At 42.8% G+C, this 19,065-nt stretch overlaps 1 protein-coding gene across 8 annotated transcripts in view; it reads right to left on the bottom strand.

The window, feature by feature from the left end:
• The window catches only part of TVP23C (trans-golgi network vesicle protein 23 homolog C), a 45,497-nt gene that overhangs the window by 17,488 nt on the left and 8,944 nt on the right, over window positions 1-19,065 (bottom strand). For 5 of the 8 annotated variants that reach the window (XR_013446018.1, XR_013446017.1, XR_013446019.1 and 2 more), the window contains exons 4-6: window positions 15,730-15,819; window positions 14,135-14,266; window positions 8,079-8,207 (exon numbers count right to left, since the gene is read on the bottom strand). Coding sequence is in view for 5 of the 8 variants with exons in the window: in XM_078067937.1 (XP_077924063.1) it covers window positions 8,079-8,207; window positions 14,135-14,266; window positions 15,730-15,819 (351 nt within the window). In the remaining 3 variants the exon portion in view is untranslated. Of the gene's footprint in view, window positions 1-3,012; window positions 4,207-8,078; window positions 8,208-14,134; window positions 14,267-15,729; window positions 15,820-19,065 lie in introns of those variants that run through there. The other 3 variants (XM_078067939.1, XM_036071843.2, XM_078067940.1) reach the window with 3 other exon arrangements.

The raw sequence follows: 19,065 nt of genomic DNA on the forward strand, positions 1-19,065 counted from the left end.
AGGATTGATGGAGGGTGGCGCGTGAGGGATGGGTTAAATGGGTGATGGGCATTAAGGAGGACACTTGTTGTAATGAGCACTGGGTGTTGTATGTAAGTGATGAACCACTAAATTCTACACCTGAAACCAATTTTATCATCTATGTTAACTAGAATTTAAATTAAAAATTGAAATTAAAAAAAAAGGAGATCATACATACAGAAGAATTTTGATGAGCTCTAAAGAGTTATACAAGGGGCGCCCCTGGGTGGCTCAGATGGTTAAGCGTCTGCCTTCGGCTCAGGTCATGATCCCAGGATCCTGGGATCAAGTCCCACGTCGGGCTCCCTGCTCAGCGGGGAGTCTGCTTCTCCCTCTCCCTCTGCCTCTCCCCCTGTTCATGCTCTGTCTCTGTATCTGTCTCAAATGAATAAATAAAAAATCTTAAAAAAAGAAAATGGGACTCCTTTAAAAAAAAAAACATAAAGAGTTATACAAATTTAAAAGGATCATAGTACCTACACTACGGTGGAATATGCTACCACACACACACACACACACACACACACACACACACACACACTGGCCTATTTATTTCAGAGGTGTGGTCCAAGCATAGGTACTCTGGGAGCTATAAAATGCAATGTTGCTTTCATTTTAATGGCACCATGCGGCCAGTTCACCTGTACTCAAGGCTGACCCAGGGAAGAGAAAAAAGAAAATAATGCTCACTACGGCCTCTCCCAAGTAACTTTTCAGTCTTGATGAAATGATTAAAGTAGATGTGGTAGATTTTACTTTCCAAAGAAGGCTCACAGTCTCTCCCAGCCCACATAACCTTGTTTATAATGTAATCTTGACAGTCCTCTCATCAAGCTTGGGTCCACCACGTACCCTTCCCTTGAACTCAGGGGGACCTTGGCGACCGTGTCAACCACCAGAGAAGAGCAGAGGTGATGTTAGGTGGAGTCTCAGACTAGTCGTAAAAACACCATGTGCTTCTCTTGCTCTCTAGGGAAGCTTGCTCTGAGAATCCAGCTACCAGGTTGCGAAGAAGCCCAAATAAGCCTACACAGAGACCACACAAAGACGTCACAGATGTAGGTGTTCCTGGGGCGCATGAGTGGCTCAGTCAGTTAAGCGTCTGCCTTCGGCTCAGGTCTTGATCCCAGGGTCCTGGGATGGAGCCCCGAATCAGGCTCTCGGTTCAGCAGGGGCCCTGCTTCTCCCTCTCCCTCTGCCTGTCACTCTGCCTACTTATGATCCCTCTCTCTCTGTCAAATAAATAAAATCTTTTAAAGAAAAAAAAAAATGTAGGTGTTCCAACAACAACCTAGCAGAGGTCCCAGCTGATAGCCAACATCAACCTCCAGACCCTTGGCTAAAGACACCCCCCGAGTTTCCTGCCCCTAGCCAATGTGTAAAGACGGGCCTACAGCTGAGCCCCAGACACTGTATAGCAGAGAAAAGCTGTCCCCACCAGGCCATTTCCAAATTCCTGTCCCACAGCACGTGTAAGCGTAACAAAATGTCTTATACCACTAAATTTTTATGCAGCAATGGCATCTGGAACCGCTGAATTCATTAGCACCAGTAACAGCAGCTTAATTACCACACAGAGAAAAGGACAAATATGTGTTTACTGAATTATTACATCCTAAATGCTATACTTACAGAAACCATTATAGAGGATGCTAAAAATATACTGTACTGATAAGAATTCCGTTAAGCTATAGGAACAGAAAAGCCAAAACAGTAACACTTGAACAAGAGAGAAGTTTGTTTCTCACCTAAAAATTCAGACAGGCAGCTCAGGGCTGCTATCCCTGTCAGGGAGAACTCAGACAATCCCTACCTTATTTCTGTTATTCATAAAAAGAGGCTTCCATGGGACGCCTGGGTGGCTCAGTTGGTTAAGCGACTGCCTTCGGCTCAGGTCATGATCCTGGAGTCCCTGGATCGAGTCCCACGTCGGGCTCCCTGCTCGGCAGGGAGTCTGCTTCTCCCTCTGACCCTCCCCCCTCTCATGTGCTCTCTCTCATTCTCTCTCTCTCTCTCTCAAATAAATAAATAAAATCTTTAAAAAATAAAAAAAAAATAAAAAAAAAATAAAAAAAAAAAAAGAGGCTTCCATCCCACAGTCCAAGATGGCTGCTCAAGCTCCATCTATCATGTCTACATTTCAGCTAGCAGGAAGGACAAAAGGGGATGGGATGGGTAGGCCCCTCTTTATTTTTTTTTTTTTAAGATTTTATTTATTTATTTATTTGAGAGAGAGAGAGAGTAGGGGGTAGAGGGAGAAGGATAAACTCAAGCAGACTCCCCGCTGAGCGCAGAGACCCAAGCAGGGCTCAATCCCAGGACCCTGAGATCATGACCTGAGCCGAAATCAAGAGTCGGATGCTTAACCAACTGAGCCACCCAGGTGCCCCTAGGCCCCTCCTTTTAAGAATCCTTCCTGCAAGTGCATGCATTGGCCAGAACGCAGTCACACGGCCATACCGAGATGCAGGAAAATCTGAGGAAAGCTGTCTGTTCCCTTGTCCCTGCTAATAAGGGGGAAACCTGTTGAAGATAAAAACTGAATTTAGGAAATAAGTGGTAGATTGTGCCACAGGCATATTCCAAAACTCAATTCCTGTTTGGCTTAGGATTACAGGTTCAGATAACGACACAGCTACCTCACGTACCATACCAGTGTGGCCCCAGTCAGACTCTCAGCACCAAAGATTTAGTCTAGAGCTTTCCGACTCAACACACATCTTTACGTGGTATCAACTTGCCTCACCAGACAAGTATAAGCAAAATGGCAAATAAACACTTAATAAATTAATGATTCCTAAGAAAACAAAGGACATTCAGAGACAAATATTTCCTCTAAAAACCATAATATATCCTGGCGGGTCTTCCTATAATCTGTGTTTCCTTGGACAAGGCACTCGATAAACCTAAAAGCCAGTTTCATCAGCTGTAAACACGTATCACACGTAACCGGTTTGTCGTGAGGATGAAAGGAGATTACACATGTTGAAGTGCTTTGTAAACGGTAGGGTTTTATACAAATATAAAGTTATGCACCTTCAAAAGCTATCACTCCAATAAAGACACTTAATCAATTAAACATCTTTTTAAAATTTTTAACAATGTATAAATACATTCCACAAAATAATCTGCTGGTTAAAAGACACCAACAAAGTTTACAGAACCTGCAACAGAATTTATAGACTCCTACAACCCCTCCTGGATTGTGACATATATTGCTTTAAGAAATACCATTAATACAAAGGCATGATTTACAATATCCCCATTATAGCAAGAAAAAAAAATAGATTCATACAATAAAATGTCTTTTAGGCATTTATTATGCCAAGTATTTAAATGATTATTCTCACTATGACATAAGAATAATACTCTTTTAGTGATAAAAGATAGATTTCATTGGCCAAGCCCCACTGAAGAGCTTCTAGGAAGTTCTAAAGTAAAATCTGGCTTTCCCTTCCAAAAAATAAATAGAACAGCAGCAATCTCTAAGGAATCCCCTAACCATAAACTGTGAAAATTCCATTTATATTAATTGGGCCTTAAGGACACGAGTTATTACAAATAAAAATAAAATTTACAAACTAGTTAAACCACTGGCCCAAATTTGTTTTTTACCTGCCTGTGAGTAACTAAGACGTTTCATTGCGAAGTATACGTTAAGTTGTAAAATTAGCAATTATCTCTAACTTACACGTGAGCCAAAGTGCTCACTCTTCCCATGGAAGCAAAACTTTCTTCTGACAATAATCTACAGAAATAATATGTACACACCTAGATTTCTGAGACAGACCGAGAACATCCTCCTATATTCTATGGATCCAAATGCAAAGGTCTCCATTACGTACGTACACGAACGCACTTTCAGTAATTTGGGATATACGGACATTACAGGGCTATGTGCATTTATGTATATGCCAGGAACCAATTTTGACAATGTTCCTGGCCACACCATACTTTCAAGCCCCAAAATGCTAGAAAGAGAATAAAAACTTGGTATGAAAACTAAACTTTCCATTTTTTTAAAGTAAATTTTAAACCGGAAAAACAAACCCAACACTCCTCTTTGCAACATGTACTGAGTTCCAAAAGCCTCAGAGTCAAGAATCTCTTCAGCTGTTCCCCAGTGCAACAGCACACATGAGCTTGCTCTCACTCTCTTCAGGAAGTCTGCTCATCTCCGGTGTTCTGCAAAAGAGAAAGAACTCCTTCATAGTGAGAACTATTCTACTTGACATGCCAGCCTTCAAAGCACTAGGAAAACATCCCATGTCTGTAAGCAGGACCAGCTCTACACTACTACCTCACAGTGCATGGCCCGATTATGTTAAAAACGTTGGCGAGGTGGAGAAGTACATCAAAGGATCCCCCGGGATGTCCAGCAAGCCGGTCCTATGCTAGCTGAATACCACCAGGTGCCATGCAACTCTACTGCCCGACCCGTATTATGTCAGGGTCAAGGCTCAATTTCCCTGTATTCAATGTCCCTCCCTGCCTCATAAACGCTAAAAATCCAAAGGGAAAAAACTATTCAACACACACTTGACAATTACCATACGGTAGACCCCTGCAAAGGTCTAGCTGGGACTGTGCAAAAGTCCTTCAGGCAGAGAATCGTGTCCCTACAAGATTATTCGTTTTCTGGACTTTTCATCATTTATACAAGAGAAACTGTACAGCAGAATGGAAAGAACAATGAATTTCAAGAGAGAAGAGTGGGTTAGGCCCTAGCTAAGTTCCCCGTATTAGCTGTATATCCTTATGAAGTCACTCAATCTGTCAGGGCTCTAGCCATCTAATGTAGTCCTTGGACCACCAGCATCATAGTCCTGGGACCACCACCCACCTGGGAACTTGTGAGACCCCGCCAGGTCAGCTCTGGGAGTAGGACTCAGCCATCTTTGTTTTAGCCCTGCAGGGGATTCTTAGGCAGGTTCAAGTTTGAAAATCACTGTCCTGTAAACATTACCTGCCCAACCTACTGCACTAAAAACAAATGTGAGGTATCATACAAAGTACCTAATCAACTCTCCCAAGTGATTTAACTGTTAACTATTCACCTACGAATAGTACTTATTCCACTGAAATCCCTGATTTAAATCTTCATATTGGGGAGCTATAGTAAAATCTTTATGTTCTAAAAAACAAACAAACAAATCTGAGTACTCTAAAACAATCTTTAATGATACAGTCTTATGTTTCTACTTGTTCTTACCATAAATCCTAAAATCATAATATACATTCTCCAAAACTTCATTTAGAGCCACCAGAATTAATCGAAAGCTACTGAACTTAAGGGAGTTTTTTAAAAATATAAGTTGTTATCAATGATAGTTTATTCCTGGTTTTAAAATAATTTCAGGGAGAAACTGCTGGGAAGATGGCAGAGTAGGACGTCCCTGGGCTGACCTCTTGCCGCGTGGCTGCCTAGAGAACACCCACGTCGGTATAAATAACCCAGAAGGCAGCCCGAAAACTGGCAGAACAGACTCTCTGCAGCCCGGCATAAACAACAGGCCACAGCGAAGCAGATCCACCCCCACCAATCGCTCTTGGCAAGATCCCATCAAAGCTGTGCCACAAGCCTGGCAGTGTGTGTGCAGCCCAGACAAGGGCCAGCACCACTCCAAAGTGAGTCCTGCTCCAGGGAGAGGGAAAGATAACCACACACCAGTCTGTGAGCCCAGGAGTGGGCTGGCGGCAGGCAGCTCGTCTGACTGCAGGCCTCACCCACAACAAAAGCTTCTCAGGGGACGACACACGGACAGTGCCTGCAGTTTGGTGCTACTGCATCTCTGGCAAACACCTGGTCTGCCTCAACGCAAGCCCAAGGCAGCCCTGGACCGGCCCACGAACACCACGGGCACCAGACTCTGCCCACAACAGGCAGAGAGCCATCGCAGGCTGGACTGAAGGCAAACACACCGCCGCCACAAGAGCAGGACACCCCTAGAGCAACACACATAGGGGACACCCTTCAGACACCCCGAAGCACCATTTTCTGCTGAAAACGAGACATTGCACCGTAGGACCTCCTCTTCAGAAAGCCACTACTTTCAAGTGCAGGAGACGTAGCTGACTTTCCTAACACAGAGAAACAGACACAGCAATAGACAGATTGAGGAGACAGAGCAGTATGTCCCAAATGAAAGAACAGAACGAAATCAGAGCAGGAGACCTAAGCGAAACAGAGATAAGTAATATGTCTGATAGTGAATTTAAAGTAATGCTCATAAAGATACTCACTAGAATTGAGAAAGGAGTGCAGGACCTCCATAAGACCCTCCACCAAGAGATAGGAGATGTAAAAAAGAACCAATCAGAGCTATTGGACTCACTAAATGGAAATAAAAATAGACCACCTGGAATAAACCACAAACAAGAGGAAGTAGAAGAACGGATCAGCCACCTGGAGGACAGAGTCATGGAAAGTAATCAAGCTGAGCAGATGAGAGGGGAAAAATATGCAAATAAGAATAGACCCAGGGAACTCAGCAACACTGTCAAGCATAACAGTTGCATGATAGGGATCCCAGAAGGAGAAGAGCAAGAAAAGGGGGCAGAAGATTGTCTGAAGAAATAATAGCTAAAAACTTCCTGAATCTGGGGAAGGAAAGAGAAATCCAGATCCAGGAGGCACAGAGAGCCCCCAACACAACCAACCCAAAGAGGTCTGCACCAAGACACAAAGTAAATAAGATGGCCAAAAGTAGTGAGAAAGAGACAATTTTAAAAGCAGCAAGAGAAAGGAAAGCAGTTACATACAAGGGAAACCCCATATGGCTATCAGTGGGTTTTTCAGCAGAAACTCCGTGGGCCAGAAGGGAGTGGCATGATCAATTCCAACTGCTAAAAGGAAAAAATCTACAGCCAAGAATACTCTATCCAGCAAGGCTTTCATTTAGAATAGGAGAGATCGAGTTTCCCAGAAAAACAAAAGTTAAAAGCAAAACCAGCCACGTCCCTGTCACACAGGATGCCATTGGCCTAGTGGTCTAAAATTCACAGTCCAGCTGCCCTCCTGCCCAAGTCAGCATGCACGGCCTGCTACCTGCTCAATGCCAAGTCAACACGCCTTCACCTCAGACTGCCAAGGGCTCAAACTGGCACTCTTCCCCTCAAATTCCAGCCCCTGTGCTCAAGTTTGTGCACAAAAGTGAGCATAATTATAACAGCAGAATGAAGCAACCCAAACAGTGACACTATTTCTGTGGAATATAGAATGGATAAAGGGAGTGTGCTAGGCTGAGAACATCAACAAGCACATCAAAGAACAATACATACAGCATGATTCTGGTTAGTAAAAAAAAAAAAAAACCTGGGACAAATGAAACAAGATGAAATCAGAGAGGGAGACAAACCATAAGAGACTCTTAATCATAGGAAAGAAACTGAGGGTTGCTGGAGGGGAGGTGGAGGGGCGGCTGGGGTAACTGGGTGATGGGCATGAAGGAGGGCACGTGATGGAATGAGCACTGGGTGTTGTATGCAACTGATGAATCACTGAACTCTACCTCTGAAACTAATAATACACTATATGTTAATTAAGGGAATTTAAATTTAAAAAAGGAAACCATAAAATAAAATAAAATGAAATAAAATAAATAAAATAAAACAAAATAAAATAAAAAATTTCAGGGCAGGGTGCCTGGGTGGCTCAGTCGGACTCTTGATTTCGGTTCATGTCATGATTTCAGAGTCATGACATTGAGCCCCCATCAAGCTCCACATGGAGCTTGCTCAAGATTCTCTCTCACCTTCCCGCTCTGCCCCTCACCCTCCAAATTTTCTTAAAAAAAATAATAAATAATAAATTTTTTCTAAAAAAATAGTAATAAATCAAGAAAAAATAAAATAATTTCAGGGCACTGACAACACATTTCTAGAATGTCCTAAAAGTCAAGAGTAATTAACATAACTTTATCATCATCTCATACTTAAATATGGGCTTTAAAAAACTTATTTTTTAAGTATTTCCTAAAAATCAAACTCTGTAAGAAGTAGAAACGATTGCATTAGTCACTGACCACATCAAAACGAAACATGCAGAAAACACTTACTTGTTTTAAAAACTGCTTTCCGAGGTAAGATGTAGCCATGTTGGTTAAGTTCTTCCTGCTGCCCACTTTGCACCTGATGTAACCATACAGGTTGGCACCTTGCAGCACCACGCCCATGATAACCACTGCCTGGGAGAGAAAAAAATGATTAGTGGTTACTGGCCTCAAACTGAAAGACCTTTTTCCGTGCAACAAACAAAGCAGACTGTCATGGGAAAGAGAAGGAAAAGGAAGCTCGTGGGTGGGGCTTGTGCCAATGAGACTCCTTAACTTGTCAGAACAGACCCATCCCATACCTAATGAGCACAAGGCACTCATCATCCACCCACAAATATTTATTACACACATACGCTATACACCAGTCCCCATGCTAGCCCCTGGGGATGCAGTGGAGGGACCATTTTCTCTCTCTAGTATTTTCCATGGGTCTGCAAATAAAGATATAAAAAAAATGAGATTCAGAAGAGACTCAAATGTTAATTATTCCTTTAAGAATTATGAAAGAAAAGGGGTGCCTGGGTGGCTCAGTCACTTAAGCATCTGCCTTAGGCTCAGGTCATAATCCCAGGGGCCTGGGATGAAGCCCCACATCGGGCTCCCTGCTCAGCAGAGTCTGCTTCTCCCCCTGCTCATGCTCTCTCTCTCTCAAATAAATAAAATCTTTAAAAAAAAAAAAAAAAAAAGAATGGTCAAGAGATCAACCTCAGTAAACCGAGAGCATGCAGAGGAATCTGCTCTATGCTAATGTGTGTGTGTGTGTGTGTGTGTGTGTGTGTGTGTGTGTGTGTGTGAGAGAGAGAGAGAGAGAGAGAGAGAGAGAGAGAGAGAGAGAGAGAAAGAGAGACAATCGGCTTCTGGGAAAAGAGCCACAAGGGCAAGGCAGCAATCAACAGGTGTTTGCCTCCTGTGAAGAACAGGGTGCAGGGGAAGCACTAGGAGGAAATGCACTCTGGCAGAGTGGCTTCTTCCTTGTGGCCACATCTGGGAACCTACAGGTGATCCCACTAAGAACATTAAAGACTGAAAATAAGAAACTCAAGCCTACTCTTTAAATATAATGGAAGAAAAGTTAATTAGGACAATGTAAGGAGGAGGTCCCATGGTAACTCTAGAACAGTGGTTGGCAGTTTTTCTGTTAAAGGCCAGATAAATATTTTAGGGTTTGCGGGCCATGTGATCTCTGTTGCAAACACTCAACTCTGCCATTCAAGCCCCAAAGCAGCCACAGACAATATGTAAACAAACAGGAAAGGCTGGGTCCCAATAAAAAGTTACAAAAGCAGGTGTTGGGCTAGATTAGGCCCACAGGCCATAGTTTGCCAACCCCTGCTCTAGAATAAACAACTCATCAACCCATCTGTTGTTAAAAGGATTACCCTGGAAATGTTTCTATCCCTAAAAAGCAACACAGCTAAACAGAGTATTTCTCTCCAATCCAGACTTACTCTCCTTAACCCTTAACAAGCTATGCAGCTGATTTTAAGGAAGTTAAAGGGTTTGAATGTTTAATTAAGGAATAGATACAAATTCTTGGTAAAAGTGGAATTATACTTGCTGTTTAAAACTTGTGTTTCACAGAAATAAACACATTAGAATTATACAAGGTTGCTGGTTACCTAAATAAACATAAAACTATATTTTTATTTAAATAAATCTCTTTCAACTTCTCCTGCTTCTCAAACTGGGACACTCCTAACATGCCAGGGACCACCTGAATTCACAGACTGAGCATGGGTCCCGCAACAAATTTTAAAATCTATTTATAAGTTAAAACAAGCAGACATCTGGTTTAAGATGGTGTAGTGAAACCAGACATCAAGATCTCTCTATCCCTAATATAGAACATATTTTTTAAATATACAGGTTTAAAAGAGGTTTAAAAAAATAGGTTAAAAAAAAAGGCAAATGAGCTGGTACTAGTAAACATTTAAAAAAAAAGCGGGGGCGGGGGAGTGTTTGCTGGTGGTCGGAGAAAAAGCCAGCTTGGTTTTGCTCTACGCAACTCCTAACTCTCCAAAGACCCTCTAACGGAAATTTCACTGATGATCACCACCCCCAACACCTTGGAGGCAGAAGTCCAAAGGATATAGACAGCCCTGAGAAAAAATGCAGAAAGAGACATGACTCCCAACCGCCGACCACACAACACAGGCAACAATCCCAGCAGCCGGCAATGAGATGCCCCGCTGGTAAGGAGAAGGAGAAGCACAGAAGGACCAGCAATCATCAAGCCCATGTTCTCAGCGGGACAGGGGTAGGAAGAGGTTCCTGGAGAGGCTGAGTGATGGGATCCCAAACCACCTTCCACATAACCCTTCCCAGCTCTGTTTTAGAGAAGTGGAAGCAGTGCTAGGGAAGGACGGGGCTGACTCCCCCAGATGTATGCTAAGGCTCCGGGGCCTCACAAACGATCTAAAGCAGGAGGGTAGCGCCGGCATGAAGCACACGCCCACCCAAGGAGAAAGAACCACACTACCTAAGAGAAGGCAAAGCCCAAGCAAGCTAGTGAGGCAGCCAGAGGCCGGGGTGCGGCCCTTTCCTTACACCTACACCTCAGGCCACGAAAGCCAGGGTTCTCGCTCTAGCCCAGAGCAGAGCCCTGACGTCTCAGACACCACCCGGAGGCAGTCAAGGAGAACTCACCCGCACTAAGCCAGCATGGAGAGGAGGTCTGGACAGAGCTGCTACTGCAAGCATGAGCAAACTGGAAAGGGAAAGAGGGAAAGGCATCCATGCAAAACTATGAAGGAGGAGGGGCAGCGGGAGGAGGAGGAGGAAGATGATGATGATGAAGAAGAAAATGATGAAAAAGAAAAAAATGAAGAAGATGAGGAGGAAGATGATGATGATGGAGGAGGAGAAAATAGTAAGAAAGGAATATAGTATGTAAAAGGTGAAGAATCTATTCTGAAATATAGCCCCCCAAAATAAGAGCATTTCTGGGAACACTTCACCCTATGGAAGAACTTAAAAGAATTCAAAGGAGCGTGAAGGTAACGTAGGGCAAGAGGTGGAGATGAAAATGGGGCTGGCCGAACTAAGGAAGTGCACATGGAAGCTGCTGCCGCCCACCCACTGGGAGTGACCACTATTCTCACCCCTGTCCTCTCCAGCGTGCTCCACCAGCACAGAGGCTCTACCAGAGCAGTGACCTTGTCTAGCTGGTCACCAACCGCACCTCAGGGCCTGGAACAGCTCTGGCATCTGGAAGAGTCCTAAGGAGACTTGCTGATTGAATAAGCCTGGGAAAAAATGAAAGATGATAGAGGCGAACAGATAAAAAAATGGCCCAACAGAGAGATAACTGGTCGCTCAGAATCAGAGAAGCCCAAAAATAAAACATAAATGAATGTGAACACTTGACAGAAGACAACTGTCCTGATTCAAAGCAAAACCTGCATCTACATATTCAAGGAGCACGTAATTTCCTAAAACATCAATATAGAAAGATAAACACAAGGATACTATGGATTTTTTTAAAACTCAAGAATTAAAAAAAAACAATTTCTTCATTCAGGGAGAGAAATGATGCACTCACTTACATGCAGGTTAAGTGAACCTGGCCTCAGATTTCTCTGTACTATTCAATATAAAACAATAATGATGTAATGTCTTCTAAAGCTGCGAGAAAGAACCTGTGACCCACCCTGCCACGTCACTGATCAAGAATGAAGTCAACAGGAGGGCGCCTGGCTGGCTCAGTTGGTAGAACATGCGACTCTTGATCTCGGGGAGGTTAAGTTAGAGCCCCCTTGTTGGGTGTAGAGATTACTTAAAAATGAAAATAGTTAACAATAAAAAAATTTAAAAATTTTTAAAAAAAGAATGAAGTCAACAGGTTCATATTCTTTTTTTTTATTTTTTTTTAGGTAGGCTTCAAGCCCAGCATGGAGCCCAACACAGGGCTTGAACTCACAACCCTGAGATCAAGACCTGAACTGAGGTCAAGAGTCAGACGCTCAACCAAATGAGCCACCCAGGCGCCCCAACAGGCTCATATTATTAAATATGACAGAGCCAAAGGAAAATAACATCTATAAGTTTTTAGGAAAAAAAAAAAAAATCACCCAACAATGAAATTTAGCCAACCAGGAGGTAAAAGGAAAAGCTGCAGTTAATAGAACCGAATCAGTGTATTTAAATAGGTCAAAGAATGAACACCCAGTAAGAAACATCATTTCAAAAGGTAATTGTTAAACCTTGACGACAAAACTAATACCGGAGGCAGAGTTTGGGCAAGAGGAAGGGAAGAAACAACAGAAGGGACAGAAGAGTGTTTCTCTCGTTCCCCTTCTAACAGACTCTAGAGATCAAGAAACAGGTTTAAGTACAATTAAAACAACTAAAATAAGCCTATAACCAACAGAAATCCAAAGGCAGAAGCAGGGAGGAGAGGTGGGAAAAAGCATGGGTGTTAACTGTGCCATCTTCACAGCAGGAAACCAGGACATACTCACTACATTTCCCAATCCATGAAAGAGGGTGTGATACAAACTATAGAAGAGAGACCTACAAGAAAAACTAAAAATACACAATAAACCTCCCAAATCCCAAAAGGGAAAGCATATATGTGCACACACAAAGAAAAAAAGAGCCTATATAGCAAAACAGAGACAAGAAAATATTCAAAATATGGGGGAAAAACATAATTAAAGCCAAAATATTCCTGGTATCAAGAAATGTTATGTGAGATAAACTCAACTATGAAAAGAACAAGAATCACGTTTGGGTCAAGTGACAGATCATATTTTCCAAACATGGTAGTAATATCTGTTTCACATGCTTTTCTAGAACTTTCTTATTCCCCCCATCAAGCTACAGAGCTTAATTCCCATTCCCCTGAATGTGGACAGGTGACAAAAGGATGATTTCTGAGCCTAGATTGTTGCCATGGCCTGAGTTGTATCTCCCCAAAATTCTAATGTTGCAATCCTAACCCCAGCACCTCAGAATGTCACTGTATTTGGAGACACGGTTTTTAAAGAGGTAATTAAGGTAAAACGGGGTCACTAGGGTCGACCCTAATCCAGTATGACTGGTGTCCTTGTAAAAAGAGATTAGGACACAGACACGCATAGAGGAAAGACCACATGAAGACACAAGGGAAAGACGGCCATCCACAAGCCAAGGAGAGAGGCCCCAGAAGGAAGAAATCAAACCTGCCAACATCTTGATCTGGGGCTTTTAGCCTCCAGAACTGTGAGAAAATGAAGTTCTGGTGTCTCAGTCCCCCAGAAGGCAGCTGGAGCAAACTCACACAGCTGTAAAAGGCAATTCAGCGTCTGAGCTGAGCCACTCCCAGTCAGAGCTGTGACCCTCCAAGGAAGCATTCTAACTGCCATGAAGCTGCCATGCTGTGAGGAAGCCCTACATGGCCATGTGGTGAGACCACATGGAAAGGCCATGGGACTTCACAAAGAGGAGATGCCTGAAGCTGCTCCATCCACTGCCTGACTGCAACCACATGGACCCCAACCCACAACCTCCCAGACCAGGCCCCCCACCAGTTCCTACACCAGAGAAACTGTGAGAGATGATAAATTTTTTTATTTTTATTATTTTATTTTATTATTTATTTTATTATTTTATTTATTATTTATATTTTATTTGTAGCTTGATGAGGGAAATAAAAATTTATTTTTAAGCCACTATGTTCTGGGAAGATTTACGATATAAGCAACAGACAACCAGAACAAGTTACCAACTAATATTTTCAGAGAATACCCCTCTGTTAGTTCCAAACTAAGCTAAACATGTTTGGAGTTTACTGAACATCCATCAAGATAATACTGTGATAAATAGATGGTAACCTCTGTACGAGATGGGTTAAATCAAAATTCTGCTAGGCACTTGGGGAATCGGTGAAACTGGGTGTTTAAGAGGATTCTGCTCCCCAGCTTTTAGAGAAAAGCAGAGTTGGGGAACAGAACTTGGGAAATGTGTAATGGAGCTGCCTATTCAAGACAAGCCCCTAATGTTAACACAGATGGTTGCTTATGGTGATCACCCATCAGACATCCTAATGAATTAGTCAGTACATCCTCACTGATACTCACCAACCACTTCACTCTGAAGGAGAAGAGCGCGCTAAAGGCAAATATCACCCACAGCACTGGACAGGCAATAAGTCCTAACCAAAAGATTCTTGATTCAGCCTCGGAAACAGTTTTACTCTCTTGAGCAGATGCCTAAGAAAGAACATGAACTTAATAACCAGTATTGTAGTATTCATCAGTAAAAAGTTTCACATTTTTCATGAAAAACACCAAAGTCTAAAATCTGAATAAATTAATAAAGATGACCCAAGCCCCAAATTAGAAGCCATACCCCCCAAAGAACAGTTACTATATCTACCACTATTTAATTTTAGGAACTGGCTTAAACATGCTTTAACTCAAGAATTTTGTATTATCTGCCCATTCAGGGCAGAACGGACAGTCTATCATGACCCAAGACATGGGTAAAGGTAAAGGTTGTTTCTGACAGGCTTCTACTCAATTCTTCCTGCTCTTATATTGTTTATTCATAAAGAAGCTTTGAATCACACCGTATGAGCTAAGGATCAAGGAAATCAAGGCTATAGTCATCCCGGAGACTAAAAAGTCAAGTCAGGGCCCAGGAAAAGAAATGGAGTCAGGGGATCTGGGACAATGGCCAAAATGTCTTAGCAATACCCAGAAATCTTAAAAGGGTGGTGAGTTGCTTCCATATAGTTTGTAAAATATAAGGGAATATGGGCTTATCGCTAAGCCCAATACCACTTTCTCAGAAGTAGAACTCGTCAAGGCCCTTCCAAGCAGAAGGCAAACAACTTAATTAGTAGTGTTCTGCAAGAATTCTGTCCTCTGCCTCCGACACTGACTCCACAGGGAAACTGAATGTGTGCTACAGATAAGGAGGCTAACCCAAAACAGATCAGCATCCCCGAGGGCTCCCGAAGGCAGGGGCTTAAAGAACACTGTGCTGGCTGATCCAGATTTTCGGTCTACTTGTAATCCCTCTTTTTCTTTTTCTTTTCCCTACCCACATGTGGAAAGGAACCACGGGAGCAAGGACAGAAGGAGCTGTTGGAAGCGGCTATCTGCTGACAGGGACAGATCCCTGGAGAGACCAGGCACAGCAACACAAAGCTGAGGGTCCTCCGAAGTCCTTTATCAGCAGCCCCTGAGAAGCAGCTTAGCACACGGAACAAACTCGGACCCAAAATCCTTTCTCAGAGGCTTCTCTCCTGTATTTGCCTTACTTCCAGTCTTAACTAGACAGAAAAATGCAGCTTTAGAAGGCCATCTGGTTTAGTGCTGACACGCCAAGTGATCTGGGGTAGTACTTTTAATCCTGAACACTTCACCCATAAATATTCAAATGTAATCTGCACATAATTTATTGAATGACATTTTGGGGAAAGAAAAAAAAGGGCAGGGGCGCCTGGGTGGCTCAGTCGGTTAAGCGTCTGCCTTCAGCTCAGGTCATGGTCTCAGGTCATGGTCCCAGGGTCCTGGGATCGAGCCCCACATCAGGCTCTCTGCTCAGCAGGGAGTCTGCTTCTCCCTCCCCCTCTGCCTGCCGCTCTGCCTGCTTGTCCTCTCTGTCAAATAAATAAATAAAAATCTTAAAAAATAAAATTAAATTAAAAAAAAAAAGGGCAGTTTACCTTCCTGGACTCAAACACCCAGTGGCTTTTTCCATCTTCATCTATATGATTCCACCAACGCAGACCAACCATGAGTCTACCTGTGACATTCTGGTAAAGATTAATATAAACGCACGCATTTTAAAAGCATTGTTTAAAGACCTACCATAAGGTCTTATCTTAGTGTAACATACCACAAACCAAAAAATCTTCAGCTTTACCTCCCATAATATCCAGTTAACAAAGACCACCACACACCAGGCCTGGACAAAAAAAATAAAGATAATGCAACAGCACGACCAGCAGGGGTGGAGGTGACAGGGTAAGCCTATCAATAAACATCACCCTTCTCTTTTTTCTCATGAATTCCTGTCCTTTGTTCCAATTCCCTAAAGTGTTCCTTTTTTTTTTTTTAAGATTTTATTTATTTATTTGGAGAGAGAGCGAGAGAAAGAGAGCACGAGCAGGGAGGAGGGGCAGAGGCAGAGGGAGAAGCAGACTCCCCACTGAGCAGGGAGCCCAATACGGGACTCAATCCCAGAACCCTGGGATCCTGACCTGAGCTGAAGGCAGACGCTTAACCGACTGAGCCACCTGGGCGACCCCCCCTAAGCCCCGTGTTCCTAAGCCCGGTGCTCTTTAGCTACCGAGACCTACTTGTTCCTATATATCTTGACTGTAGCTACATTTGTTTTATAACTGTGTATCCCTAAAAATGGTTTCTCTGGACTGAATGTTTGTTCCCCCCCCCCAAATTCATATGTTGAAACTCTAACCGTTCCCCCCGCCCCCGCCAGCACCACATGATGGCATTAGGTCAGGCCTTTGTGCATTGATCAGGATTAGATCAGATCCATAGCGTGAAGCCTTCTTGAATGGGACTGGTACCTTTCTAAGAGTGAGGAGAGCTTTCTTCCTCTCTCTCTGCTCTGCTCTGCCATGTGAGGATAAAGTGAAAAACTGCCAGTCTGGAACCCAGAAGATGGCCCTCACCAAAAGATGACCATACTGGCACCCTGACCTGGGACTTCTGGCCTCTAGAACTTGAAAAATAAGTTCCTGGGATGCCTGGGTGGCTCAGTCAGTTAAGCGCCTGCCTTCGGCTCAGGTCACGATCCCAGAGTCCTGGGATCAAGTCCCGCATCGGGCTCCCTGCTCAGTTGGGAGTCTGCTTCTCCCTCTCCCCCTATGCTCTGTCTCTCTCTAAAATAAATAAATAAATGAAAGAAAGAAAGAGAGAAGTTCCTATCCTTTATAAGCCACCAGGCTATGGGACTGTTACACCACAGCAGCCCAAACTAAGACAATGCTCATAGGCACTAGCCCTCATTTGGTACCTCAAAGGTACCAAGCCCTTTCCTCTTACTAATGCAACAAATTACTGTGATAGCTCTCTCAAGGTTTATTTACTCAACTGGTATTTATTCAGCACCTACTCTGTGCTGCTAGTAAAATGGTGACTAACAGATACCATCCCTGTCCTCATGGAGCTTCAAGCGTTACGGGGAAGAGAGGCAGTCAAGCAATGCACAAATGGGCTGCCACCAACTACGGTAAGTGTGGTGAGGGAGAAGCGCAGGACGCCTTCAGAGGCTAACAGGGAAATCTGATCTAGTCTGGGAGTCAGAAAATGTCTCCCTGAGGCGTCAACTTTGGGAATGAAATTCAAAGGATAAGCAGGAATCACTAATGCAGAAGATTTTTAGTTAGAGGTGTCCACTAACAGATCCAGGGGTTCTGTGAACTTGGGTGACGAAAAAAAATTCTCTATTTTCACTGACTTTGGGCTAAAATTTAAATTATGAATGGAGACAATAAACCACAGTAGAATTAACAGCACCTGTGACTTGGACCAATAAAACCACGGATATTTTTCACACTGTATTACACCTGGTGCAGATACCACAAAACAGTGCTTATGCTCATCACGGCTTTGGAAGTAATTAGATCTGCCTCTGGATCTTGTTATTCAATGCATTCATAAAGAAGCACACAGGACAAAAGCAGAAATTTGACTTTTTAATGTTTTCATTATATTTCAATATAAGTGACTTCCTTTGTAATCTTATGTATTCTCTTTCACGTATTTAAAAGCGCTCCTAGCAGGGGCACCTGGGTGGCTCAGTTGGTTGAGCGTCTGCTTTCGGCTCAGGTCATGATCCTGGGGTCCGGGGACAGAGCCCCACGTCAGGCTCCCTGCTCAGTGGGGAGTCTGCTTCTCCCTCTCCCTCTGCTCCTCCTCTCTACTGGGGTGTGCTCTCTCTCAAATAAATAAAATCTTAAAAAAAAAAAAAATGCACCCATAGCTTCATGAGACTGTGAAACCAGGCCACGACAACCGCTTAGAATATTTTCAAACTCTTTTCCCATTTTCCCATTCTTTACTTTTCTGCTTTGATCATTAGATGATTTTCCAAATTTCTCTCTGGCCTATTGTTTTTGAAGCTTCTGGACCTCTCTCTAATAATAAAAGCCTTCAGTCTACTGTTTTTCCTCCGAGTTCAGCCTTAGACACATTCTGAAAGTTTCAACATAGATGATCATCATCACTAATGCATAAATAACCTGCATTTATAGTCTATTTCCTGTTTAAGCCAACAGTTTTCAGCAGGTTGGCTTTTACTTGTAATTCGGATTTTGAAAACCATTTTTTTAATTAATTTTTAGTTTTACTGTACTGGACTAGAAAATAGAGCTGCTCTGAGGAATTTCAGTCTTCTTCACAGTGATACCTGAAATCAACTTTTGTAAATGTTCCACAGGAATGGAACAGGAAAGTAGTCTCCGTACGTACAAAGTCCCACAATACCGCTATTAAGTTGACCTGGTCATTTCATTCAGATCCTTTAAACTTTATTTATTTTTGTTCTTTTGATCTGTTAGACCCCTGTCACAGTAAAGTTTTTCCCACCTTCTCCTAGTGCTTCTAATAGTTTTTCCCTACACGTGGTCTGAAGGAAGGTCGTTCTGTGAATGGTCCTCACTGTGACTCACAAGATGACCTTTTTTGTTCCCTTTTTTGTTCCCTGTCTACTCCTTATCTTACTCTCTATTTTGTCTGGTAATATTACAATGCTAGGTTTCTTTTGTTTCAATTCGGCTGATACTATCTCTGTGTCCTTTTACTTTTTCTAATGCTGCCATTTTAGTTTGATCTTTTGGGTGGGACTTTCGATTTTTGACTCAATCTTCAAATTGTCAGAGTTTAATCAAATTACATTTACTGTTATAACTAATTTGCTACTACTTCCATCACCTTGTACTATGCCTTATGATATTTAAGCTTACTTTGCTTTCCTTCTCTTGCTATGTGAACTATGCTCTAGTTGATCCTATCCTCTCCAACAATGTGGAAGA

The sequence above is a fragment of the Halichoerus grypus genome, chromosome 2 (assembly GCF_964656455.1).
Source record: "Halichoerus grypus chromosome 2, mHalGry1.hap1.1, whole genome shotgun sequence".
NCBI lineage: Eukaryota > Metazoa > Chordata > Mammalia > Carnivora > Phocidae > Halichoerus > Halichoerus grypus.